Below are 27,887 nucleotides of genomic sequence, written 5' to 3' on the forward strand. Positions count from 1 at the left end.
GCGTCTGGTATCTGACAGTCTGAAGAGTTCGTCTGGTATGTTCGTCTGAAGAGATCTAAAGAAAGTCGTTTCGACATCATAGACACTTATAAGTAAATGAAGTGTTAGTCTCATTGTCTCATCACGTACACAATTGAGTGCACTACAAATGTTTCATTTGGAGCTTCTCGTCATCGACTTTCTTTGGATCTCTTCAGACGAACATGACTCCAGAGTCAAGTATGAGACAGTGTCAGATACCAGACGCTGTAATAAAAGGAACGTGATCCGGAGCTAAACTCAAAATTAAATTTAAGTACAGTCAAGTTGCATTTTTACCGTGTGTCATAGTAGCGTGTGGTGTGGCGTACTCATACCTTTTTGTACTCTGGGGAAATGGGAATGTGAGGAGGAGATCAGATAGGATATAAAATAAGATATAAAAAAATAAACATAAAAACTGTTATGTTTATCATCACTGGGTAAACCATTTGTGTTATCACACTCAGTGTGGTAATTGCGGAACTTATCTAACCATCGAACTTCCGGCGAGGCAGTGGTTGAGAGACTCAAGTCACAGTTAGTTTGGAAGTTTCCTACGATTTGGATCTGTGTTATGTGAGTGTTGGCGTTCATAAAATATTAATTAATAGTTTATAATACCAGTACAAGGGGAATTAAAGTCATAACAGTTTGGTTACATAATTTTGACTTTTTATATAGAGGACTAGGTGAATTCGGTTACACCTTTATCACTGCATGTTTTGTTGTCGATTTTTAAACCCCATGAATTTAAAGAATCCATTATTCTGTTTTACTGGCTTTCTCAACCTAAGTAATCATTGCTTCCTCTAAGAAAAATATTAATTACGTATTATTTTGTAGTAAAGCTAAATGTAGGCTAATAATATAACTATCATATCGAATTAATTTATTGTTTAATTTTATTCGATACAGTAAGGCTGATATTCATATACTGTAGTATTAAAACCTATAAAAATAGTGTCACTCATACAGACAAACTTTTAAAATAGACTCCACCAGTTATTGTTATATTTATTATCATGTAAATAATCCTTGGATAAGTAAATATTTTTACGAACCCAATAATGACACTTTCATATCGAATTCATTCCTTTTTTTTTAATTTTGTTCGATACAGGTAGGCTAATATTGAAATACTGTTGTATTAAAAGCCATAAAAATAATGCAATAGAATTACAGACAAACTTATAAAATAAACTCGATTAGTAATTGTTATATTTATTGTCATGTAAATAATCCTTGGAAAAGTAAATAAGGTCACGAAAAAATATTGATTTTAAAGAATGAAATTTGGAGAACAACTAGACCATATTGGATTTAATATTGAAGCCAATTTTGGCACTGAGATAATAAATATTCTTGGTGATATACGCTTTGATTTGAAAGTTTACAATGGTCCTTCGAATGATTTAGGAAACGCAAATTTTATGTGAAAACATTCTGACACCACAGATGATTTGCTCTTTGAATAAACCTAAACTAAATAATTGTTGCTGGTCTTGGAGTAAATAGTCACTACAGCAGTCCGTACTAAAATAGTCTGATGGTTGCCGGTGGATCTAAATCCCCCTCCACGCACTCCCCGCCACACAATGTTGGACTAATTTGACATGTTTGTAAAATTACTGATTTCTTGCAATTAAAACATCATCAGCTATTATCGTAAACAAATATACGTACATTTTATTTTATTCTGTTGTTTTGTTTCAGTGTAAATCAAGCAGAAAGTATGTAACTATAGTGGCATCATATTTGAAACAGCTGATTTTTAACATCGACATGGCAACATAGCCTCAAAATCTCATTGGACTATTTTATTACGGATTACAATACAACAGCTAACGCTCAAATCCGTAATAATTTTACTGAGGGAAGGTTTAAAGGGTAAAGGTTGAAGGCTTTTTAATTAACAAAATTGTATTTTTATCGTATCTAAATAAAGATGAGAAGGACACATAAACTAATTGTATCATTTGAGTATTGAATAAGATATCATTGTATATATACAATGATATATATACTCATCTCGTATGTATTTATCGAACAGGTTTTGCAAGATCTGACAATAACTTGTGTTGACGTAGCTCGCTGCTTTCTTGGCTCGACATTCGGTGCATAGAGCTGGAACACAGTGTTCTATTTTACGTCAATGAGCCGGCTGTACTAGTCAAGAACGTAGCTAGGAAAATTTGGGAGGGGAGGTTCAGACAAGAAATATTTTCCCATAGTGGACAGAAAGTAAGGCCCGTGTTCTTTACAATGTTCTTAACCCGTTTATTTGTTAAAAAAGATCTTTCGGCAGTACATGTTAGTAATACTGGATTATTTGAATAATAATAATCGTTTACTAAACAAGTAATTAACAATTTGGGGGGGGGGGGGTCCAGACCCCTTGGGCTCTCTCGCTGGCTACGTTGTTGGTACTAAAGATAATCTTTATTGCGGCCCCATAAGAACAATGTTAAGTCATGCACTTTTACGACTTATTTGTAGTCGTATAATTATGAGAGATGTCTCATTGTAAATATATAACTAATGTGTACCCAAACGCTTTGTAGTTTTTTGATATTTTTATAGGTCATTCAGGGAAAAATCTGACACTGTTTTGTACTTCATCGTTTAAATATCCTATACTACTCGTATACACTGACAAAATGTAAAAGCGTTTGGATTCCCACTGATTATATCATTAAAATGAGTAGCTTCCGTAACGCTGTGACAAAAATATAAGGGCGTAAAAATTAACAAGGGCTTACAACGATCTTATGAGTAGTTCCACTACAAAATCCAATTCAACCATATGTAATAACTACCTCGCATGGGCAACAAAATAATGTTTTTTGCAAATCGTATTAAGTTAGATATTACCGTTGGCTAAACTGTTTGTTAGCAGTTATTAGTTTTTGTGTTTTGTACTTATACTGATAACCAAAATAATGTAAATTAACTTAATCTCAGCCCATTCCCCTAACGGGAGAATCTGCTTCATTTTTATACATCATAAGTTATATAATTTATATTAAATTTAAATATCGAGATAATTTATATATTTAACAAACTTGTAATGGAAAGGAAAATTTACCAATCCAACAACATGGTTAATACAATGAATCCAATTACTTCATTTCAAATTATCTTATCAGAAATATAGGCTATTATCCATTAAAAGAGCATCATCGTACATATATTTTAAATACTTTAAGAACCATTATATCGATTAAATGGATGGTAAAAAAATATTTTTAATTACAGCATCAGTAGTTTAAATTCATTATTTTAAATGCTTCATTTGAGAATTTACTTTCCCAATCAAAAAGGACCATTTTTATGGTTTCAAAATCATGAAATAAAACTTTCTCTCCACATTGCACCACTACCTAAATGATATCCCCTTATATAAACTTTTGAAATATATAGAGGGGGTAGTCCTGACTTTTTATTCACTCTGTATAACATTTTTCAGTTAGTTACCAACACATGTAATAAATTCACTTACTATGGTGGATTGATTGATTTTTGTTCTATTTACAATTTTAACTCGAATTGCAATGTTTTTGCAATTGCAATTTTCGTAGTAAGTTATTGCTGTCTGGTAATGATGTCTTAGCACATGCTATTCGCTATACAAAAATGTTGCCATGTTGCTTTGCAGTCAATAATTTTATTTAAACGGATTTGTTTATTATTCTTGTTACTACTGAAATTCGTCAAGATGACAGGAACAGAAACGAGGTTTCTGAGCAGATTTACTCCGTTAAACTGTTTTTCCAAGTTTTTTATCTATTTTTTAATTGGTATGGACTAGCATATCTAAAGTTTTTCTCTATATTAGATGATATAGGATAGTTTTGAAAAATGTATATATATATATATATATATATATATATATATATATTTTCCGAATGTACGTATTTTATGGTTGTAGGGTGTGGAAAACCGTGTTAATCATTTGATTCATTTCATTAAGGCTAGCTAAGAATTTAGTAGAAGTTCAGATTAATTTAGAAGAAACTATTTGTTTTCATTGTGATTTCTTGGTCTATTGTTTTGTATTGTTGCCAGTTTGCCAGGATAGCTTAATTTTTATAGTGCTAGTTAATTTGTAATATAATTAGTAAAATCCGACTCTTTACTACACAGATTTTTCGCTCAAACAGTTACATTTTTAAATACTTTTTTCAACATAAGCTACTATACTTCATGAAATGCATGGTTTCATTATTTAAAATTTTTATGTTTTTATAAATTCTCCTTCTAGGATAACTAGGATGAGTTCACACTTCCTGGAAGAAATCCATGATCTTTTATCAAAACATGATGTCAGAAGTACTTCCACTTGGAGATAACTATTGTTCTCTATTTAATTCTTTTTAACAATTGCTTTAAAGATAATGTTGGGTATTTTTTTTATCGAAACTACTGTTATTACATTTTTTCATTGGTCCTCGAATCTGCATGACTTTATAAAACTGAGAGATTGAGCCGTAATATTTTTTTAGTGATAATATACTGCTCATCTTATGAAGAGGATGTTACGATAGTCATCTTTGTTATGACATCATGCATCTATCCTCGACCTATCCTTTACTATGAAATCCCGTAAGTGGAGTCCACCCAGTTACGTGTTTCTTGTTGTTTTTTTTTTTTTTTTTTTTTTCTTTTTTTACACCACTCTTCTTCACTTTCGTAAATTATTAAGAAATTATCTATTTATGAAATATGAATATAAATGAGAGCCAAACTGTACACTAAAAATGCCGCGCAATTCTCAATTTTCACCACGAAATTGCCGCGCAATTCTCTATTTACACCACAAAATGTCGCGCAATCCACAATCCACACCACAAAGTGCCGCGCCTTCCACAATTTCCTTCTTAACATCCGAAGTAGTGAGAGATATTATCAAATCGATAGCGGTCAAGAGCACGATAAGCTATAACGGGTTACCAGCGATAACAACTTTCAACAAAATCACTTCATAATGTCAACAGTTAAGTTGGTTATTATACACATTTTATTATTTTAATGATTTGCAATAAGAAACGATTATGACTCTAAATATTTAATCTCTCCATATGTCAGTAGGAGTCATTTTTGAATTAGGTAAAAACTATGATATTACGAATACGGACGAAAGATTTACTTTTTCCATTATTTTTATTCAATAGTTAGATAAAATATAGATCCCATCCGTAGAATCTTGACTTACTCGTAAGTAGTGGTTTACAGGAGTGGTTACAGGTTTGAGAGAGCCGTTGGACGCAAGGTCAATGACGTTGGACTTTAAGATCTGAGTTAAAAGTTGGAGCAAAAACCTAGCTGTGTCAGCAGCACTTTTGTCTGTACCACCATCCTTGCACTGCACCGTTTCTTCTCCTTATTCTGCTTGATAAAACCCTCGCAGAGGCCAGTGGTCCTTGAGGATGGACAGATGCTAGAAAGAAGGTTGGGCACCCATTAACAAAACAACATAAAAAAATTAAAAAAAACAAGGTCAAGTGGGTTGGCTGTCTTCTGTGGAAAAGGTAATGTAATAACTCGATACCAAAAACTTCAAAACCACATCATGTTGGTTACATAGGTACATAGGTTACATACGATCAGTCCAGCAGTAACTGGCGGCTACTAATAATAGTATCTCTTCAGTTTTGGATCTCGAAATCTACCTCAGATTAGGTTTAGGCCAAAAAAGGATCAAATCAATCAATGTAGTAGGACAATTCAGCCTATTTTCAGTGTGTTAATATATTTGATAGTTATTTAATTAGTTTGAAACCGACACTTATTTGTAAGTTTATGCTGGTAATAATCATTTGTATAGTTTAAGTTATAAGATAAGATGATATTTTAAGAATAATCTTAAAATAAACTGATTTATCGTCTTACTTCAGAACTGTAGGTGTTATCTCTTACTCTGTTTTAAAAATTATAGGGTACTATTGCTTAGTGACTTTCGGTCCTACACCAATTGTGGGTTACATGGCTGGCTGCGTACAGGATAGATGACTCACCTTCATACATTCAAGAAGCATGAATTCACGTTGTTGTTTATGCAAATGGTCTTGTAAAACTGTTATATAAGAACCATAGTATTCCGCTTAAAATGTATGTTGAGGACTAAAACATGATTTAGAGCACTGAAATAATATGTATCCGATATAATATGTTATGTATCCAATAAGTGCTTCCATTATGAAGGCTGCAAACTTTGACATCAGTATTACTCCTCACTGGTCTAATCTAGAGTTACCGAAAATTCTGGAGGACTGCAACCAAATATCGCAGAATGTTGCAGAGAAATTTAAATTTATTTATTTCATTGGTCTAATATCACTAGTAAATGAATATACATTTTGCAATATTAATTTTATTCTTGCGAGGCCTTTCAGAATAAATTATTCCATCATCAAGCAACTTCAGAAAAAACAACTTTACTATTGATATTAAATTAAACTTTTTCCAATGCTTCAAGATTCTTCATATTTCATAAATGAACATTTACGGTGTTTATAAATAAACATTGTTCCACTCTCCAACTTTAGGGAGCCAAAACACGGCTCTTTAAATGCGAAGTTCATTTACCCTAAAGTGGATAAAGAGTCTGGAGTCATGTTCGTCCAATAGATCCAAAGAAAGTCGACAACGAAGAAGCTCGAAACGAAATATATTCATCGTTTCGACGTCAGAGACAACTATAAATAGGTGTAGTGACAGTCTCATTGTCTCGTCTCGTCACCGACTTTCTTTCGATCTCTTCATACGAACATGACTCCAGATTCCAAGAATAAGTCTAAGACAGCGTCAGATACCAGAAGCTGCAATAAAAGAAAGTGAACTGGAGCTAAACACAAAATTCAATTGAATCAACCCTTCCTACCATAACTACGTTATTTTCGGATAAGGAGATTGGAATATTTATCAGTTTCCATCCCTTATCTCTGATGTTTGGTACGCAATTCCCAAAGGGCACAGCTGTGACATATCTAGTATCCAACAGAAAATTGTGTGCGAATCCGCGAAAAACTGCAAGCGTTAACTTAAAAATTAGAGTTATTATAACATATCATAAATATGTAGTTTGGTGATCCGGTAGGTAATTTTGCAATTTTTTAGTAAACAAACAAGAGCAGAGAACTATGAAGGTAATATTACGACATTTCATTAAAAAATTAATGGTTTTCAAATTATCCAGTAGAACTTCCATTTGAAAAATACTTGAAATAATAATTAGAAATTTAATTTGCATTCAAATTTATTTTAACTAAGACTGGATTCAAAGAGTGTTGAGAGCGATTTCCCGCCACCGCGCCGCGAGCATTGTGATTGTGACCAATTGGAGGGAAAACCGGAAAAAGTTGGCTGTGCGAATTCCCAGAATTTCGGCCGCGCCAGGCTCACAACTCAAATAGGTGGCAATCCTATTTAGTTTCTGTAAAATTTATGGTTCACCTAATCCGTAAGTTGCATTTGGAAAAATTTTATATGTGGGCCATTTGCAAAAAAGAAACATAGTGCGTGACAACGTTTTATGCATACCAATATTACACTTTCTAAAATTTGTTTAGCTAATTAAGCGCTTTTGCTTCAATACTTTGCTACTTATTCTGCATTATTAACAACCCGGCAGATACGATAACTCTATAACTCTTGAATAGAAAGTTCCAAGAAAATGGTACGTTGGTTTTTCTTGGTCCAAGGTCAAAGAATAGACCGCCCATCTGTGTGTCCGTCAGTACGATAACTATTACTTTTCTACCTGTCGGTTCAATCGTGACTCTGTTCTATTGATTTATTTCTAAATAAAGTTGGTATTGTGTTAAATATTTGAATAATCATTAAATGTTTAGATATCTCAAGAGGGATTATTCAATGCGAATCTTGAGTTCAGCCACTTTTCGCTTTCACTTTTCGCTTAGTACAGCGACTGACATCTGACACTGTCACAGACTTGACTCCTGGATCTGGAGTCCGCCGTCTGAATAGAACCAAACAAATCAGTGACAAAAAAGCTGAACACAAATATTTTTTATCGTTTCGATGTCAAAATGAAATGTAACCTAGACGAATAGGTGTTCTCATTGTCTCGCCAATTGTCACCTCTATAGACAATAAGAACAATCACAGGATGTCGGAACGATGTAGAAAGTCCATTTTGAGCTTCTTCGTCGCCTACTTGTTCGGGTTTCTTCAGAGATTCCGACATTTTCAGATTCCAGACGCGTCACTAAACGGAAGGCAAAAAATAGCTGGACTCGACATTCGCATCTCAAAGGTTAAAACTTTGTAATGTTTCAGTATTTCTACTTTGAGTAGGATTGAACCTCGATGGACCCGAAACTTACATGATATGATGATAATAAAGATAGTAACTCTTGTATTATGTGTGCACACAGGTTTAGTCAGACCCAAAATGTTGGTGTGGAAGTGTTCATGTGTTCTCCTGATTTGCATGGCTGTCAAAGCCGAATTATTCGAGATGAACTATTCCGAATATCATAACTACAAGACGATGACTGCATTCTTAAAAAACATTAGTGAAGCCTACCCCAATCTTACGCACCTCTACAGCATTGGAGAGTCTTATGAAGGTGAGCATACTACAGTACCGTTTTATAGTACTAAGAGTATTATATTTTAAATATGCATTTAATCCTTCTCTGTTTATGTGTAAAGTTTATTTTTTACGATGGAAGTATTATGAAATAAACAGGATTTCCCCGTACATTTGGCATCGTTCAGTGAAACAAAATATCGGTAACACTACGTTTCGAGATCTGCAATCTGATCTTTTCTTCACGTAAATTTACCTGAAGAAGAGATCGGATTGCAGATCTCGAAACGTAGTGTTACTGATTTTTAGCATTTGACAGTTACAGCATTACGTCAAATTGTCAAATAATAAACCAGTATTGACAGATATAGAATTATCAACAATTAAAAAGCCAATAATGATAATACTGCCAATATAATTAAAATTGTGAAAATCTCCTAACAGTTTGTGTTGACACAATCATTGTTTACGGGGCTATAGGAAGAGATTTCTTATTCTGTAATACGACGTTGTACACTTACAGGTAAACAACTGTGGGTGATGAAGATATCAGGTGGTGTTGACACAATCATTGTTTACGGGGCTATAGGAAGAGATTTCTTATTCTGTAATACGACGTTGTACACTTACAGGTAAACAACTGTGGGTGATGAAGATATCAGGTGGTTTTGACACAATCATTATCTAAGGGACTATAGGAAGAGATTTCTTGTTTTGTAAATAGACTTTTTACACTTACAGGCAGACAGCTATGGGTGATGAAGATATCAGGTGGTGTTGACACAATCATTATCTAAGGGACTATAGGAAGAGATTTCTTGTTTTGTAAATAGACTTTTTACACTTACAGGCAGACAGCTATGGGTGATGAAGATATCAGGTGGTGTTGACACAATCCTGAGACCTCACGTGAAGTTGATAGCAAACGTCAATGGTAATGAGTCAGTCGGAAGAGAGCTCTTGCTTCGTTTCATAGAGGTACGATACGGTACTACTTTTATAGTAGATCAATGTTATTCATTTTATAGAGTTTTAGTTGTTTTGTCTCTAATTTTATTTTAAAACTAATATGGAGGTTATATCCCTGTGAGGTGACTACAAAGGTAACATTTAAGTGTTGGAGGTAAGAAAAACAAACTGAAGTGTTGCGTTATCCGATATCTTATGATATGTTGCCATCTACAGGCTTGCCTTCACAGGCAGGTGTTCATTTCGTCAATAAGTTACCAGATTCAATTAAAAACACTCCAATGCTCAAAGTGTTAAAAATTCGTTTGAAACACTCTTTAGTGTCACAAACATTTTATAATGATGACGAGTTTTTTGCTCATGATTGGGAGACCACCAATTAAAAAGACTGACTATATTCGTCGCTGGAAGTGGGAATATTGGTGAATGAATTGATGTAGGTAAGTTTGCAAAATTGTATGTTTGAATGAGATTTCTTGTGTTGTGTATGACATAAATTTTAATAAATGAAAAGTAAAAATTTGACTTTTGCCATACGTTGTATAATTTTCCGGCAATAAAAATCTGATTTAATTTGATTTGATCTAAGAAGTCATGTTAAGTGAAAAACGAAAACAACAAATAAAAGCTTTCAAGTAGTTTTTTTATAGTACACATTACAGTGTATAATGCTTTAACTTAACTCACTACCTCATCATGTTCATGTATTTGACGAGCTATTGTAGTATACGATATTAAACCTTTAGTGTGCAGCTGTTTTGAGTTTAATTTTGCTGAATATAGTTTAACTTGTAGAATCTTGGAGCATTGGAAAAACGGTTTATTGCAGTATCACTAGTATAAAGGAATACAACATTTTCCAATATATTTTTTTATTTTGTGAAAGGCCTTTCTGAATCAAAGTAAAAAATTGTGAAAAATTCTGAATCAATAAGAAAATTATATTGGAAAATGTTGTATTCCTTTATACTAGTGATACTACAACAGTTTAACTTTATTGAAAGTTGTACGTTTTTGACATTGTATTGATAATCTTTTACTCAGATATAGTAAATGTAAGTTCAGAAAGAAATATCTATTTCAAAGTTTAAAAATATTGGTTAAAGGATATGGTCTTGTGAGTATTACATAAAACAAATCAAACCTTGTTCTTCTTACATAATAAAAATATAGGCAACAAATACTCCTTGATAAGACATTTATTTGTCATAGACGTATTTCAGCATTAAGCCATCCTCAATGAACATTAATCTCTAAAACAAATAATAAACTATTAAATATACAGCTATGGATCATTTAGACTGATGTTAAATTTATAATGAAATAGTTTTAATTATGTATATTTTGGTAGTATTATTTTTATGTGGAGAGAAAGAGAGTGGGGGGAGGGAGAGAGAAAATTCCCCAAGCATCAGGTCGCCTGAACCCAGCATTAGAAATGTGGAAACTTAAAGATAGTTTTATAAATTACTTAAGAACTAATGTTTGATCATTCTATTTTACAAAAATACATTGTTCTAACATTATTTTATTTGCTGCTAAATTAACCCCTGTTTATTTACCAGTACTTGGTGAACGAATACAACAACAAAAACAAAATGGTGAGGAGGATCCTGGACTATAGTCATGTGCACATCCTGCCCAGCATGAATCCTGATGGTTTTGAGACTTTATTGGAGAAGTACAGCGCATGCTCAGATTTAGCACAATCGGAAGGAAAGTGAGTAGAGATTAGACTCATGTATCTTTAGTACGCAACACGATGTGTCATGTAACAAAATTTGCCTGAGGCTGGATGTAAGATTCATAATACATAAGTCCATACATAATTTGATTCTTAGGATGTCCTGCAGACAGACCGACAGGCAAACAATCATAAGCTACTCATACATTACATTTACATTAGGCGACGCGGTTGCTCGTCGACGAGCAATATAATTCCTGGCGACCAAATTGCCCGAATATCGCCAATTATGGGACCATGTCGATTGAATTTCCAGCAATATTAAGACTGCTCGGCAGCCATGAAATCACTCTATATTCCAGGCAAACGACCCAATTGCCAGCAATCTTGAGACTGCTCGACCACCACGAGATCGCCCTATATTCCAGGCAAACGACCAAATTGCCGGAAATCTGGAGATCGCTTGTCGACCAGATTTCCTAGTGAGTGGCATCAAGCCACCATTATAAGTGACATCTAAAGATCCACACATGTGCACTTCAATCTCAGAGAAGCTACAAGACGCTCTACAGTGTTTATTCACTACACTTTGTGTGGCTTACTTCTTAACGAGGGTCTCCACCAAACTGAAATGGTAATAAAATTACTTTAAAGATTCTAAGATAGTTTTTGAAGTCATCTGAGTTTTCCTGCCTTAATGTTCGTAAAAGTACAATGTCACAATACTTATCCCTCTTATCAAACCTCTTTTTTTGTCCACTGCTAAGCAATGGTTTAATATCTTCACAACGACAGCCGTATCTTCATTAACATTGTTGATTGATCAAGAAACAGCAAAATACTAAGCAGAAATTGCGAAACTAGAGATTGCTGGTTTGGTTGCTATGACATGAAGACACCTTTTGACCGGCGACGTCATTTCCGGTAATTAGATTGCTTCCCAACGAGCAACGCGTCACCTAATGTATTGGTAGCTTATGCAAAGAAATTTTTACTTGCATTCGGTGGACAAAAGAGAAATTATGTCAGAGTACATAATAACAAATATTAATGGTCATTAGCCTAATTCCATGTATGGACATGCAACATCGACAACTCATTCTTGTCCACGTATAAAGTTCAAGTCTACTCATGAAATCTGTCATGAGATAACAAATAAGCTTGAGAATGGTTAGTGAATGGTTTGTATCACTCAGGTACTGGACAAATTTCCTTTGTGTATGTCCGACAGCGAGATATATCGAGATGAACTGACCTATTGACTACAATTTTTATGAAGCTTCATTTTTTTATTGGCAATATCAAGTTCGATTGTGTTGCATTTCTATCAATGGGTTTTGGATGAGAATTATTGAAGTAGGCTGGTACATTTATTTTTCCTTTTGTTTGCCGGGAGATTAGGAATTTTACATGCAGCCTCAGAAAAGCAGAGAGGCTTCGAAAAGAAACACACCAATTGTGTGTAATTTACCAGTTACAGACGCTAATCCAATCCTGTAAGCCAAGTGTATTTTTTACATTTACAGTGTTCAAAAATTACGTACTGTTTCCTGACATTAAAATAATTGAACTATAATAATTCCATTTATAAACACAGTACAATAAAGAGGAAATATGCTAATAGTTTTGATCCTATCAAAGTTATGGAGGAAGGATTGACGAGGAAAAACTGTTCATGGAGTATATAGTATAGTACTTTATTAAATGTGTATTTTATGTCCTAAAATTTGGCTTTGGATATTATTTGTGATACAGTTGTACGTGTACTCAATACTGAAATAATTGTTCCATACTCAAACTTCCGTATGGAGCTTAATCTAAACTTTGAGTTATTTTCTAACTAACTCAAATCCATTCCTTTTCTGAAGTGTAGGCTACACAAAATATTTAAATTATTTATAAAGTATTTCATTTATTAACATAGCGAGGCAGTTGTTTGACAATTTCTCGTGTATTTGCAGTGAGAATAGCAATGGCGTGATACTCTATGCGGACTTCAATAATACTTCCCCACAGAAAGAAACTTTGGCGGTGAAAAAATGGATGGACGACGTCCCTTTTGTGTTATCAGCCACACTCAATGGCGGTTCCATTTCTGCGTTTTACCCGTTTGACGATCATCCAGAAGGTACACATATTCGCACTAAACAAAAGTGCATTGATTAGTTTTTATTGAATATTAAGTATTAAAGATATTTAATAAAAAATAGCTGCCAAAAGTTAAGCTAAATTAACAAGTAACTCTAATTAATTTACTAAATTTGGAAAATAACAAAATCCTGAGTGTTAGGTTCAAATGAGCTACTCATAAAAAAGCTAGAAGAGGTTCTACTTTAACACCATGTAAACTTGAGAAGTGAAATTTAAGATTTGTATAAATGAAAATAAGTTATTTACTCTCTTAAAAAAATACTAATTAAGGGTTACTTGGATCAGATATAATATATAACAAGGTACGATTTATTTTATTTAAACAATTCAATGGAATTTAAGTTGAAATATTATCTAACCTCTACTTACAGGTGGGCCAAGGGATCTGTGCGCACGGCCGAGTCTGTACTAACCAGCAACAAAACATTGGCCTAGCCATGCGCCGTCATTCTGTGATTGATTTAAAATAACTGAACTATAGGAACACCTTTTTGTTTGAATATAACCACGAGATAACTGAATAAATAAATAAATACTCCAGTCATTGCTTCTTGGATCACGATAATACCGAAAGGATGGGCTTTAAGGGAATGCCCAATGTTCTTGGAAAAGACGCCCCTCTCCCCCTCCTGATAATCAAACGGTCGGCTGGCCCGCGCGCAAATCCTTTGGCCCATCTGTAAATGTTTAGTTTCTTCTAGTAGATGCCCAACTTATATTGCTCAATAAATTACTAATAAAATATGCAATTCAAGGTGTATAATATTTATAATTATTTCACCTAACGAATTATTAAGACTACTAACCAAAAACTTATCTTAGCGTAAGTAATTTAATGGTTTTTAATTTAGACCATATAAAATCATTATTTAATATGAAATATCAAAATTTAGTGTTTAATTTAAGAATGAATATAGGCTAAATCAGAAAATAGTGAAGAATTATTAATATTGTGCAGTATTATACTAAATCAAATTTAGTTATCAATTCGCTGCTATCTCATAGCGTAATACTTTACAATGATATTAATGATTATATTTCCAATTTCTAAATGCTAAGTTTTTGTTTTTAGAATTTGTACCCTTATGGAGACTTATCTTCCATAAAAATATCTCCACGATGTAGGTTCTAGTACTTTACATTATACCTTTCCACATAGTTATAATTAAAAACTTTGGGTACGAAACAGATACCAGAATTCGTTCGAATTTGGAATAGTTTGTTCAACTCAATACTTGTAAACTATAGCCGGGTACCTACTTCAATTACATTGTGATATAACTTGCCCGACATGAAAATGTAATAACTTTCTTGAAAAACGATCTATTGAGAGAGAGTTGTTAGCCGATCCTAAACTTTACAATATTTTGCATATTTATTTAAAATTTCCCTCTTAATAGCACCTCAAAGCTAAGACAAATTTTCTTTTCCACTCCTTGGACATCATGGCAATATTATCCCGGATTGTGTCCTACTTGTTTTCCTTGGACATAAAGTCCAAAAACTGATTAGCTATGAGGTAATATACTTCAAATCTTACTCATCAGTTACAATTCACATCTTATGTAGTAAATTCAAATATTTATTTTGCATTACACTGTTTAAATATAAATTTATCTAAATGTATACCTCGATAAAACGAAGGAAACATCTATCTTCTCGGGTAGCAAGCAATAGCAAGAAGGAGGCTATGTCATCCCATCCATAATTCCTTAGTTATAAAGCTACTGCGTCGTTCCTAGTCATACATAACGATTACTACATAATATTACCACTTCACTACAAATGATTGATTCATTTTATTTGCTAATTTACTTTTCAACTATAATGAAATTGTTACTTAAAACTGTAGGGAAATATTGTTAAATATTAAATATAATGTACATTCAGTACAGAGTGGATTGCCAATCACATAATTACAACAAGAGATGGTAAAATCATTAGCGTCTTTTCCAAAAACATCGGACTTTCCCTTGAAGCCCATTCCTTCGGTATTTCCCTTGATCCAAGAGAAAAGAACTGAAATATCTACTGATTTATTCAGTTGTCTCCCGGTTATATTCAAATAAAAGGTGTTCCGGTACATCAGTTCTTTTAAATCAATCTATGAACGGCAGTGCGTAGGTGAGGTTAATATTTCGTGGATGGCTAGTACAGCCTCGGCCGCGCGTACAGAACGCTTGGACTATCTGTAGCGTTTGCGCCGTCACGTGGGAACCTTCTGATTGGTGGGTGCTATAGAAGGTGGAGAAATTCCAGTGATTTTATAATGCTTTTTAAGATCATGCTCGTGGAGGTTTATGTACAAGGGAATATTTTTTAGAATCTTCAAACCTTGATAGTCTAGCGATATTGATGATTGCTGAAAGTATATGATCAGGAGATTAGTAGGTTGTATGAGATAGCGGATGTGTTTATTATTGGTGAAAATGGAAGTTTTGCTCAGAAAAAGACGGTGAACATGAATTAAGGGAATGGTTTAAACTCCTCGGGTTCATGAAACAATTAGGTCAGAATTCTTCGTAGACGAGACAATTCAAATGATTAAACATGACACTACAATTTACGTACGTGTTCAATGTAGACTGTTGAGTTTGCTAATATCCGTCGTACGTACGTTTGTACGTGTAGACATTTATAAAATCTATTTGAAAGCCAACTATTTTTAAATTGGAGATACACGTGAATGAGCTATTTAGAAAAATATCACACCTAAGTAGAACATTTTCACTAAACAAAGGAGGTCAAAACTGTAACTAAATGTAAGTGACTTTTTGGTACGACTAACAATGTATTTGATGGTTAAAAGGGAATAATATTAGAACATTTCGATATGGCCCTCTAGTGTCCTTTTTATCCTATTCAGCTCTCGATAGAATGGAAATATTTAAGTTTTGAAGTTTTTAATGAAGAAATGGCCATACAATAGTTCCGATTTTTTTTAAACTATATTGTTAGTATTTTAATTAAGCTAAATTAAAATAGCAATTGTGATGCTTTGGTCAAAAATCGCTTTTTATTCTTTGCTTTCGTTTACAGACAAGTTCGCTACTGATGACGATGATATTTTTAAATATCTAGCCTTCACTTACGCTGACAAACATGAAAAGATGCTGTTTCCAAACCCTTGTGGTGGAATCGATGAACCTGCAGTTCAAACCGGTGGTTCATACGTGCCGCTCGAAGGTAAATAATATAATGTTGTAAGCACAACTACAAAATAGGTAATAGAATATGTTACGAAGATTAAACATATTGTATATGTAGTTACTGAAAACAACATATAAGGAAAAATATGACATCTGCTAATTTTGAAGAACACGTACAGTATGTGCAGTCGAAATAAAGTAGTAAGGGTAATTTTTTATTTGCTGTTGTGGTAATCCTTGTCTGCAACAGTACATTTAACATGCACTTAAAAAAGGCTTTATGTTAAACGATACAGATGGCTCTGAAAACTACTTTCTCTGTTTGGAAACTGCAGTGAATAGCCTGCATTGTGTAGCAAATATTTTTTTTTAATACCATAATTCGTTCTTATACGTAAACACGGAAATTCATACATTTTACAGAATAATTTCAATAGCCCTGACGACGAAATTTGACCAATCGCTTGCAGTTTTGCTAATCATAAACTCCTAGAAATCTAAAACACCAGAATTCAAACATTATGCATGTATGGATTGTACAATATAATATAGGTTTGTAACACGACAATTATCGTATTTGTGCCGGAATAGTACTTACACATGCCATAAATAAGTTTATTGGCCATCCAAAAACAAATAATACACTTTAATCTTCAAATCACTTCAATTCAATTGTCATCTCTTCAATTACTAAAATTGCTCGTATTAGTTTCTTACATATTTCGCAAGATATTCAGATTGGTACCTGGTTGAAGTTTGGTAAATGTAAAGTAAAAACATTAAAAACGAGTAATTTTGATAACTACTGTATTTTTACACAAACGGTGTGAAAGTTTTAGGTATAAATAACTTGGATCGAAGTTTGAATATAGTGGTTATTCCTGTTTGCTCAGAATTCTTACCTTGACTGTTACACAATATAGGGTAAAACGGAACTTTCAAAACCTTCAAACACTAATACTTATCTCTAATTATGCATATATTTGTTTATTTATAACTCTTTATATCTGCTTCGGAAAATATACATCGCAATTTGAAAAATATAAACATTTCTTCGTATTAATTATTTTAACAAAAAGTATCAAAAATCAAATGTGAAAAGTCTCTCTTCAATGTTATCTGTTTATACAGATTACACAGCTTCATGGAACACATTTTTTCATCTAATTAGGAGGAAATCTGCCTAATTTGGCTAATAATATAGTTATTGTTGGAGATATCAATATTGATATCCTAATGGATAACCAGCTATATACAAAGCTCTTTTGCATAGGCACGGTTTTGCTCGGTTTATAAATAAGGCAACACGAATTACAAATTCTACTTGTGCTGTTGGACCATATTTTTGTGAGACATAAGTTTCTAAACCATTTTCAAAGCAAAGTTTTTTATATTAATCTAACTGATCATTGCGTTTTAGGTTTAAAAATAAAGTTTTCAGAGTGTAGGGAAAATTTAACTGAACCTATTAAAATTGGTTATATTTCACTAAATAACCAATTTCAGGCTTGTGGTTTTGGAAAATTCTATGGAATAAACAATTTAAAGGTTTGGTTTAATTGATTTCATGAATTTTTAACTGATTTTGTTAATAGCAGTACGTTAAATACAACTAATAATAATAAGCTAAGTAAAGCGAAATCTCGTAGGCTATGGGCAACTACCGAACTGATTAATAAGTTAAAAAAAGGTTTATACAATTTTGAAACAAATGCCATACGATAGTAACCTTTTCAATCATAAACAGTTTTTATAAAGAAGTATCGGATGAAATATACCTTAAAAAGAATAAACACTATTCTAAAATGATTGTCAAGAAGATAGCCCAATGCAGTGGAAAGTAACAAAAGTCGTGAAGTGTGAAAAAGTTGTTGAAAGGATAGAATTTGGTAAAAGAAATTATCTCATAATCAGAAACAGCAGCGACGATGATCAATGAATAGCTTATCTCAGCGCAATCAGGTATCATTGATAACTGAATTACCTGTAGCTCTACAATGCCATTCATGTCGCTAAAGTTGAATTCTTCTTGATATTCCGCTTGCAATAAAGGAGGAAGCTCTTTATATTTAAATGGATTTTAAAAATCATCCGGATTCCATGGTTTTAATGTCATTCTGTTTCAGAGCACAGCACGAGATATTTCTCACTTCCTAACAATTATAATAAATTAAAGTTTTTAAAGCGGTATTTTTTCTGAACAGTTGAAATTAAGCGTAGTAGTATCAATATATACAAAAATTACTATCGCTAAAAATTTAAAATCTCTAACTTATCAACCTTTCATCTATTCTCTAAAATTTTTGAGAAAATTATGAAATTAGTTTAGTCTATTTTTTGAGGCAGTTGTGGTTTTTTTAGAGGAAAACAGTATGGTTGTAAGAAGGTAAGATCTACTGAGGAAGCTTTACTAGAGGTTTCAAATGTCATCTACAACAGTATTAGTAATAAAAATAAAATCACAGGTTTGTTTGTAGACTTTAAATAAGCTTTTGAGCCGTTAAATCATAAGATACTTCTACATAAATCACATTAAATTTGTGTAGATGTTCAGAAGTTTCCTTACAAATCGCAAGCAACGTTTAAAAACTTACTAATTCATTAAGCGCACTCTAATCATAGAGGCTGGAGTCTCACAAGGTTCAGTTTTGTCTGCAACTCTTTTTCTAATTTTCATGAATGACTTGTTGCAAGGGCAATTTTTTTTTAAATAAACACATTTGTGGGTGATGTTTTTTTGTATTCTGCATGCTCTTATGAGAGTCTAGAGTTGTATGTCTGATGATGTAAGAAATTTAAGAAATAACTAGTGCTATGGAAATAAAATGAAGGTGAATGTAAGCAAGGCAAAATTTAATTTTCATTTTAAAGAATTTAAATTTACTGAACCGTTAAAATACCACGAAAAATATTGCACTGTTGAAATTTTAAATTGGTATTGCATAGAGTAAGAGGATAATTTCAAATACATTGGTGATGTTTTTGACGACCTTGCATTAAAAATTGTATTTCCTAAAAAAACTTTTGTTGTGGAAAATTGTTGAAAACCTTATACTTTGCTTTGATTCATTTTACACTACAATACGCAATCCAATGTTGGGGTAGAACTTTTAAATATCATATAAAAAGATTAGGAATTCTACAAAATCAATTTTTCGGATTAAATTACTTAAAAGAACAAGGGTAAGTTTGTTTCCTCTTCTCTGTAAATTGAAAATTCTGCTCCACATTTGTTTTATTTGTTTTTGAGGATGGAAATATTGTGAAGGAAACATGATATTTCCGGACATTCAGTGATCAGTAACACTAAGTTTCGAGATCTGCAATCTGATCTCTTCTTCAGGTAAATAACTAACCTAACACATAATTACAAACTGGGTTGCAATAAACATATCATACCAGAGCGTTGTGATACGCTCCATCCAGTATGATGGATTTCTGTAGTCAGGAATCACAACCATCATATTGTGACTCTCAGTTGTAGGTCGGTAAATGCAGGCCTATTGTGACCTGTATTCTGTAGTTTAGTTTTAATACTTTGTGTTTTGCTTTTTTTATTATTACATACAAGTTTTAAAGTTAATGAAGTTGACACACCATATGGTGGTTGTATTCCTGAGTTACGACTGAAAGGGGAAAGGGTAGACGCCTTCAGTCCTATCTCTTTGTTCTAGATCTCAAAGTCATAGTATGGGTTTGAACTTTTATTTTTTATTTTTATTTTGTGTATACTTACCCTTTTACCTGAATATATTTGATAGGCCTACTTGAAGAAGATGATTGATTCCAATCTTTGAAACGTTGTGTCTTTCTTGTAGATTGAGTCCTAAGCGTGTTAAATGTTAGAGGATAATACTTCTATTCTGAATTTAAAATATTGTAAGTGTTTCTCCGCTATTATATGAATGTTACTGATCAAACTTTGATTGCAGGCAGTATGATGGACTTCAATTACATAGCACATGGGTGTATGGAAGTCTCTTTTCAGATATCCTGTCACAAGTATCCCTTTCCTGAGGACTTGCCAGATTTTTGGGATGCAAATAAAGAGGTAACATTGTTGACCACACTCCATTGTTTGTAATACTATTATGAGTAACCGGATATTTTCAGTCGAGAGGGTATTATAAAACCGAATTTAGTCGATTACGTTATTAAAAACAATTATCTTATATTGAAAAAAGTTTTAGTTGTTTTTATTATATTCATAACATGTATGAGTTACAAATATGTTTATGTTTATTTATTTTTTCCATAAATGGTTTTCAGAGATTTACTCATCATTTTGGGGAACTATACAAATATTACAATTCTTGTTTAATTTAAATTTTTCCTAAATAGTTTCTTTGGGGAAGGGGGCTTACCTAGGTGAACCGAAATATAGGTTTGCATATCGGAAACGATTTCTGGTCAGATGAACCATTTGTTATAGCATAAAAGTCACACACCCTGTACATTTTCATGTTAGGTACTGCGTTTATGTTATTAACATCCTAATAATAAATGCGAAAGTGACTTAGTATGTTTTGCGTTCACGCAAGGGTCCCTAGTATGAATAGATCTAGTCATCAGATCTTGAAGATTCCGTACTGTTGTTATCAACCACTTATCAGCTGAAATGTAATCATCCAACTGCTTAAGCTTAAGGCTGGAATTTATATAAGGGTAGTTTTGTACAATTATATATAAAACAACTCGGGGTAAAAAGGATGAATAAGGTAAAAGAACAATCAGTCTTCGAAAATATCTATGCTTCATAAAAGTGACTGTTTGTATTTTACTTTCACGCGTAAACTATTCAACCGATTGTATTGAAATTTTACATGTACTTTTTGGGTCCATGATATGAATAGATCTAGTTATCAGATCTTGAAGATTCCTTACTGTTGTTATCAGCCATTTATCAGCTGGAATGTAACCATCACAACCTGCTTAAGCTTAAGGCTGGAATCAAACAAATAAGAGTAGTTTTGTACAATGTTATATAAAACGACTCGGTATAAAAAGGATAAATAATGTGAAAGAACAATCAGTCTTTGAAAATATCCATACTTCATAAAAGTTCTGATGTTTTCAGCCAATACTAGCGTACTTGGGCGCAGTCAGAATGGGGGTGAGAGGACTTGTGATAGACGAAGTAGGAAATCCTGTTCCGAAAGCAACAATCAGAATCAGAGGAAGAGAATCAGCCGTGTTTCATACCACATCCAGAGGAGAATTCTGGAGACTCTTGATGGACAGCCCGGTCTACATGTTTCAAGTAAGACATGTTTTGAATAGTATGCTATACAGTAACATTCCGGAAATAATGATGAACATATAACTGTCGTAAATTTCTGGTCGATTCAAACTAAACCTGATACTAAAACAGCACTTACACATAACATGAATAAGTTAATTAACTATTGGATAATACTTTTGTTGTGTCATGTTATATTGTATGTTCCAATATGGCCGACGTTTCTCTATCCTTATGTGTTTACTAATTCGTGGGCATAAGAGCTTAATGGAATTTCGCAGACCAGGAGTACCTCACAATAACTCAATTGGAATTACCCAAAAGAAGAAAAACAATTCCAGAAAATGACAGGTGCAGAGTGTGTCCTCTAATCCAACAAACTTACAATTAACGTAGTCTGTTAAAACTAATTTATTATTCGTGGTCAGTAGTTACTCAATTATTGTATTGGCAACAGGTGGAGGCGAAATGAGTACTTCACTACAACTCAATTGAAATTACCCAGAACAAGAACAAGAACAATTCCAGAAAATGGCAACTGCAGAGTGTGTCCTCTAATCCAACAAACTTACAATTAACTATTCACTGTTAAAACTAATTTCTTATTGTGGTCATGACTTACTCAATTATTGTATTGGCAACAGGTGGAGGCGAAAGGATTTGAAACCAAAGAACAGCCTATTATAACGAAGAATCCAACATCAGAGGATGAGTGGCCGATGATAGTAAACATCACTTTGATTCGCCCAGGCACCAAGACCACTACCTCAACATTGAGGACTGTCACCACAGTCAACCTCACTACGCCAACATACTCGTACAACACAGAGACCACAGAGAAGGACGACGTCTTAGACTTGGCTGCGACAAGTGATGTTGAGGCCAATATTTTCCCTAACTGGGTACTAGTAGTATGTTTATTTGTAGTATTTTTCACGAATCGTTAAACTATATAGAATGTTTTTATTGAAAATCTCAAACTAAAAATTACTTTTTTACATATCTAGGCCTAGTAAGAGTTTGGTTGTGATATTAAAAGTGATCAAGTTATTTGTTTTGTATTACCAGAATGGTAAACAAAATGGGAATTGTGAAAAAACCAAGATGGTCACATAGGGAGTCTGGAAGGTCAAGGAAAAGACTCCAGCAAATCCTCCTTGAATATTAAAAGAGATAAGAGTAATATGTGAATAATGTGCAAATTCATTTCCAGCCAATAGCCAAAATCGACTCCCTTAGTTAAACTTTAGTGACTGGTGTGGTTCTCTTATGTACTTATTTTTTCTTTTTTTATTTTACTTTATTCTTGTACATTTTCTTTTCTGTCCTATAAATTTTTGCTTAATACAGTTCTATGAAAATGAAAGAAAATAACTGTTGTGTTGCAGCAGATCACATCATTTGAAATATGCAAAACACCATGTCTGGTATAAACTGAACATCTTTGAATGTATTCTAACGAGTTTCGTAAAGATACTTCCTTGTTTCCAGTTATTGATGTCAGTGTAGACTATTAACTGAAGTAACAGGACTGAGTTCAGAGTTAGGAGTGAACTTCCTTTTATTAATCTCTTGCTTCATCAAAAGCATTAGCGAAAAGAACCTGAGATATATCTAAATCGGGCTTTGAAATTCCTTCCGTATCAGTTGATACTGTCAGTCTGTGACAAAGAACTTCAAAACTCTCCATTTTTGTAAAGATTCTTCCTTGTCAATAGTTATCTATATTGATGTCAGTGTAGTAACTAAAGTGACAGAACTGAGTTCAGAGTTAGAAGCAAACTGCATTTATCATAACTGTATACTTTTGTTTGTAACCAGATTAGCTACGTCTAAAAAAAGTATACAATTATAATACATCTCATCTGAATAGTACAAAAATTAGTTATACTGTCACATCTAATCGTGAGCAATGTATCCATAATAATTTGTAAATATAAATTTCACTGCCAGCTCAGTTTGTCAATTATAAATTCCGTATGGATAAGACCTGCATAAAAGTTGCGAAAGGCAAGTTAAAAACGTTTGAAGATTTTCTATGTAGATTTTGAATAAAAAAAGAACATGATGGTACCCTGAGAAACTACAGAAATTCAGAGATAACAAACTCTTCTGATTTATTCTAATCAAATTTTAATTTCAGCTAAAGTTTGAGTGGGTAACTTTGGGACCAAGGGAGCATTCACAGTTTGTTTGTGCTCAACTTAGAAATTTGCTCTAGAGTTATAATGGTATTCTCAAATTCACTGATAAAATCGACATAAATTGCATAAACTAGATTGTTTCACATAAAACAATTGGCACATACATAGAACATGTTAAACCGCTGATGGCCGATTGTAGAGTGTCTGTAATGCTCCAATGCTCCTTCAAAATTATTATATAAGACTTTTTAGTCCCTAAGAAAAGGTTCTTTATGGATTTCATAAAATAAATTGACTGCAATTGAGTTTTTGTCATTGAAATAAAGGTATGGTAAATTAAATTGTTTTTGAGAGCTTGTTGGATATTCTATTTCAAGAAATGCCACATTCTACATTATGAGATCTTAAGAAATATCGTGTTATCTTGAAAACAGTCATCACGCTAGAGATGGCCATACTGTTAAAAAAAGCAAAACTATCTTACTTACATTAAGGTATAAGCTTGTATTATATCTTTGATTGTGTTATCGAACTTGAAAGATAAGTCATCAAACAAGACGTTTATCAAAATGTAGTACTCAGCTTGGGCAGAGGTATTTTCCTACCAACTCCATCCTGTCCTAAGTTAGAAGTGTTTTGTAGCTAAAATCTGCTATTTCTACTCAAAACTCCTTAACTGAAAAGGCGAGTTGAAACTGAAACAGGTAATTGACAAAAGCTCACACTCATAGTTATGCTTGCGATGATAGTCGAGGAAACACATTCTGGTCAGGTGACTTCTACATTACGATGGAGATGGTAAGAAAATACCTTTGCCTAAACTGATTGTATTAGTTACACAAGAGATAACTAATAAAATGCTGTAGATTGAAGTACGGTAAAGTAAGAGCTCGGACTGCCCTCTCTGCACTGAGAGGCTCAAGTAGTAAATATTTGAATGGTAACAATCAAAGTTATATAGTTCAGCCTTAATGTTGACCTTCAGAAATATCTCTAATATTCCTCCAGATCTCAGTACGCATTTTCCATACAAATGATTTATGTCCTGTGTAACTTATACAATCAAAGATTATACTTAGGTACAAGTATTGTAACAAACACAATGTTTGTGAACTTAATCTTCTATAAAATGTCTTCATAGCAAAAAGTTTCAAACATTTCTATCAAAATCAAAATGTAATGCATATTCATTTTCTGTGAATTATAACCCTTCAAGTGTCTGTACCTTAGAGAAATTTTTAATTATCAGTACTTATTCTTTACTAATACCTTGGAAATACCCAAGCGTAACAATAAGATCCAAGAGTTCTAAGTCTTAGTACCTCCAACATGAAGACAAAATGAAGACTATAAGTTATTTTTGTAACTATCACCAAAAATTACAAGAGTTATAAGTTAAGATTAGTACAAAATAAATATAAAACCAGTACAAAATTTGTTAATTAGTGAGTTATAATAGTAAATTGTATAATAGTATATTTGTAAATATTGTACAGTTATTAAGTCAGAGGATCATGTAACAGTAGTTAAGTCTTCAAGTAATCATTTACTGTACTTGTACGTTGTTAATCATAGAATTGCCTATAATAATGATAGTAGAGTGAAAGTTGTTAATGTTAGGATATTATAGTATGTAAAGGTGAGAGCGCTTTAGAAATGAGTGGTTGTTAAAGATAAATAGCCAATATTTTTATAATATTCTTCTATTTGTTAGTTATGTTTTGTTACAAACTGAACTTACAAACCATGTGTTGAGTAATACAGCTAGTACAGTAATATAGTTATTTTCCAAAGAAAAATAATGTAAAAGATTTCTCACCAGTTTTTTATGTTATTTGGGGTTCTGAAGCCCAATTTATCGTTTGCCATCTCAAAAACAATAGGAATCTCAAGAAAACAGAAAATATTACTATAATAAATGCAGTTTTGTGTTGAAGTAATTTTATTTTTCAACTTTAAGCATAGGTCCTGAGCAATGGATTAAGTTAAAGGTTTTACCCATGTAAAATGGGGCATTTGGGGGAATTTTCCAAAAAACATTTGCATTACGAAATTATGAAAATAAATCATCTGAGACAGATTGATGCCAAAGTACTGAAGACTGGAAGGCAAAAGGACAACTGTACTTTTTAAATTTTGCTATATCACTTGAACAACTTGAATTTAACTAATTTATGCCTACAATTTTTAAGGAAGTTTAATCTTCTTTGATTTCAAAGGAGATTAAACTTCCTCCAATGTAAAGAATGTTATCAAAAACTTTGTATATTTCTTTTCGTTTTCAACGAAAGTTCAAGAATTTGCCTTTTTACAATGCGCTCTTACAATGGCACCCAATGTCTGATAAACAAAAGTACAGTGAGAATTTAAGAGATTTATTCATCATTTTTTTACGTAGAACTATTTTATTAAATACGCCTTATTTTAACAATAAAGAGGCAAAAGTGCTACGATTTACGGTTTTACCTCGATTTTCTCTGTGTTTTCCAAACCTCCACAAAGGTGGCAGACAATTAGTTGATTCAGACTAAGCACCACAAAAATATATAAAACGGGTACAGTATATCTTTTATATAACTTTTTTCTGAATCCGTTGCATTTGAACACCATATATCTGTAGTGCATAATACTTATAAAGAATGTTACTTATCACATGTTTTTACAGCATACGATATGAACCACCAACAGCTGTTCATCTACTTTCAGCTATGTAATAGTTACTTACACAGTTATAGTACAATTCTAGGAAATAATTTTAATTGGTAGTTGTATGTTTTAGATAATAGAACATTTTGCGTGGTCCAGTCACAGATAAAATAATGCACACAACTTATATACATTATACACTGTAAAAGGCTTTTGTAAAATGCTTGTACAGTTTACGGCCCTAATATTAAGCTCATCCTAAATCTCATTATTAGTAAGATCTTTCATAACATGTAAGAAATATGTAAACTAATATTAAGAAATGCTGAACAGAGTGTGTGTGTGTGTGTGTGTGTGTGTGTGTGTGTGTGTGTGTGTGTGTGTGTAATTTTAAAGGCTTTAATTATGTGTAGATTAGATCTAATTTAGTTGTAACAATTTTTTACTGACATGAATTTTATCACATTGTTTACTGAAAGAATAAAATAATACTAATACTACATGTCCGTTTTTCATCACTTCCTGTTTCTCAGAGTTGAATTTTATTAAGTTTGAAAATATAACGAATTTAGTTTAATAATAGAAAAAGGACCAGAACTATTTAAACGTTCCTTCAAACACTAATTTGAACAGTTATCATAAGAAACTATATCATTTTAAAATAAAATGTTTGTTTCTCTATAAACTCTATGTTCTGCAAATTTTACTATATAATACAAGTCAACATAGACACAGAAAAGTCCAATTTTGTATAAAAACAAATTTTTAAATTCCTAGGTTTGTTGATCAGATGTATACCAGCAATATAAAACTAAGCAGTGTTGAAGTCTTTGTGTGGTGAGCCCTGGTGTAATTTACCAAACAGCTCAACATTTTCTGCTAGCCTTCCTTTTGGAGTAATTTGAAGCAAACTGAAACAAGTCCAAAAATTTCAAGGTGGACTACGAAGCAAGCACGGTTATTTTTAAGCTGTAAACTTGGTTTTACATTACTTTTATACAGGGTGTTTACTAAAGATGTCCCAATATGTCTGTATTTTGTTCTAGACATTAAAATGAGCAAAAAACTTCATATGCAGGTATGTCCTAAAACCTTTAGTTTTCCGTCTAGCTGTCTGTATGTGGTTTTTACCAAAAAAGTTATGTCTTTTATACCAGTAAAGATAAAGTTATGCAACTTTACAGTTGTGTTCAACTTTTTTATGCCCATTTGAGAAACAAATATGAACAAATTATCTTTACCTGTTTCAAAATGGCGGCCAATTATAAATTTTGATGTTAAATTCCGCAAAATCGATACCCTGTATGAAAATTTTACAAGAATAATAAAA

General features: G+C 32.7%; 1 protein-coding gene across 1 annotated transcript; it reads left to right on the plus strand.

Annotated features, from left to right (window-relative positions):
• The first annotated feature begins 500 nt into the window (after positions 1-500).
• LOC124367620 (carboxypeptidase M-like) lies at positions 501-27,057 on the plus strand. Its single transcript, XM_046824583.1, has 9 exons — positions 501-597; positions 8,418-8,612; positions 9,426-9,553; positions 11,110-11,264; positions 13,190-13,356; positions 16,419-16,565; positions 20,461-20,579; positions 21,606-21,788; positions 22,412-27,057. The coding sequence occupies exons 2-9, from the start codon at positions 8,435-8,437 to the stop codon at positions 22,712-22,714; spliced, it is 1,380 nt and encodes a 459-aa protein (XP_046680539.1). The 5' UTR covers positions 501-597; positions 8,418-8,434; the 3' UTR covers positions 22,715-27,057.
• The last annotated feature ends 830 nt before the right edge of the window (positions 27,058-27,887 follow it).

This window comes from Homalodisca vitripennis, chromosome 8 (genome assembly GCF_021130785.1).
Source record: "Homalodisca vitripennis isolate AUS2020 chromosome 8, UT_GWSS_2.1, whole genome shotgun sequence".
In the NCBI taxonomy this organism is placed as follows: Eukaryota; Metazoa; Arthropoda; class Insecta; order Hemiptera; family Cicadellidae; genus Homalodisca; species Homalodisca vitripennis.

Bases quoted from the DNA above. Each gene is read 5' to 3' on its own strand.
- LOC124367620 (XM_046824583.1), top strand. From the start codon at position 8,435: ATGTTGGTGTGGAAGTGTTCATGTGTTCTCCTGATTTGCATGGCTGTC. The intron at 11,265-13,189 runs GTGAGTAGAGAT...GTGTATTTGCAG, and splicing joins TTAGCACAATCGGAAGGAAA to TGAGAATAGCAATGGCGTGA. The intron at 13,357-16,418 runs GTACACATATTC...TTTCGTTTACAG, and splicing joins GTTTGACGATCATCCAGAAG to ACAAGTTCGCTACTGATGAC.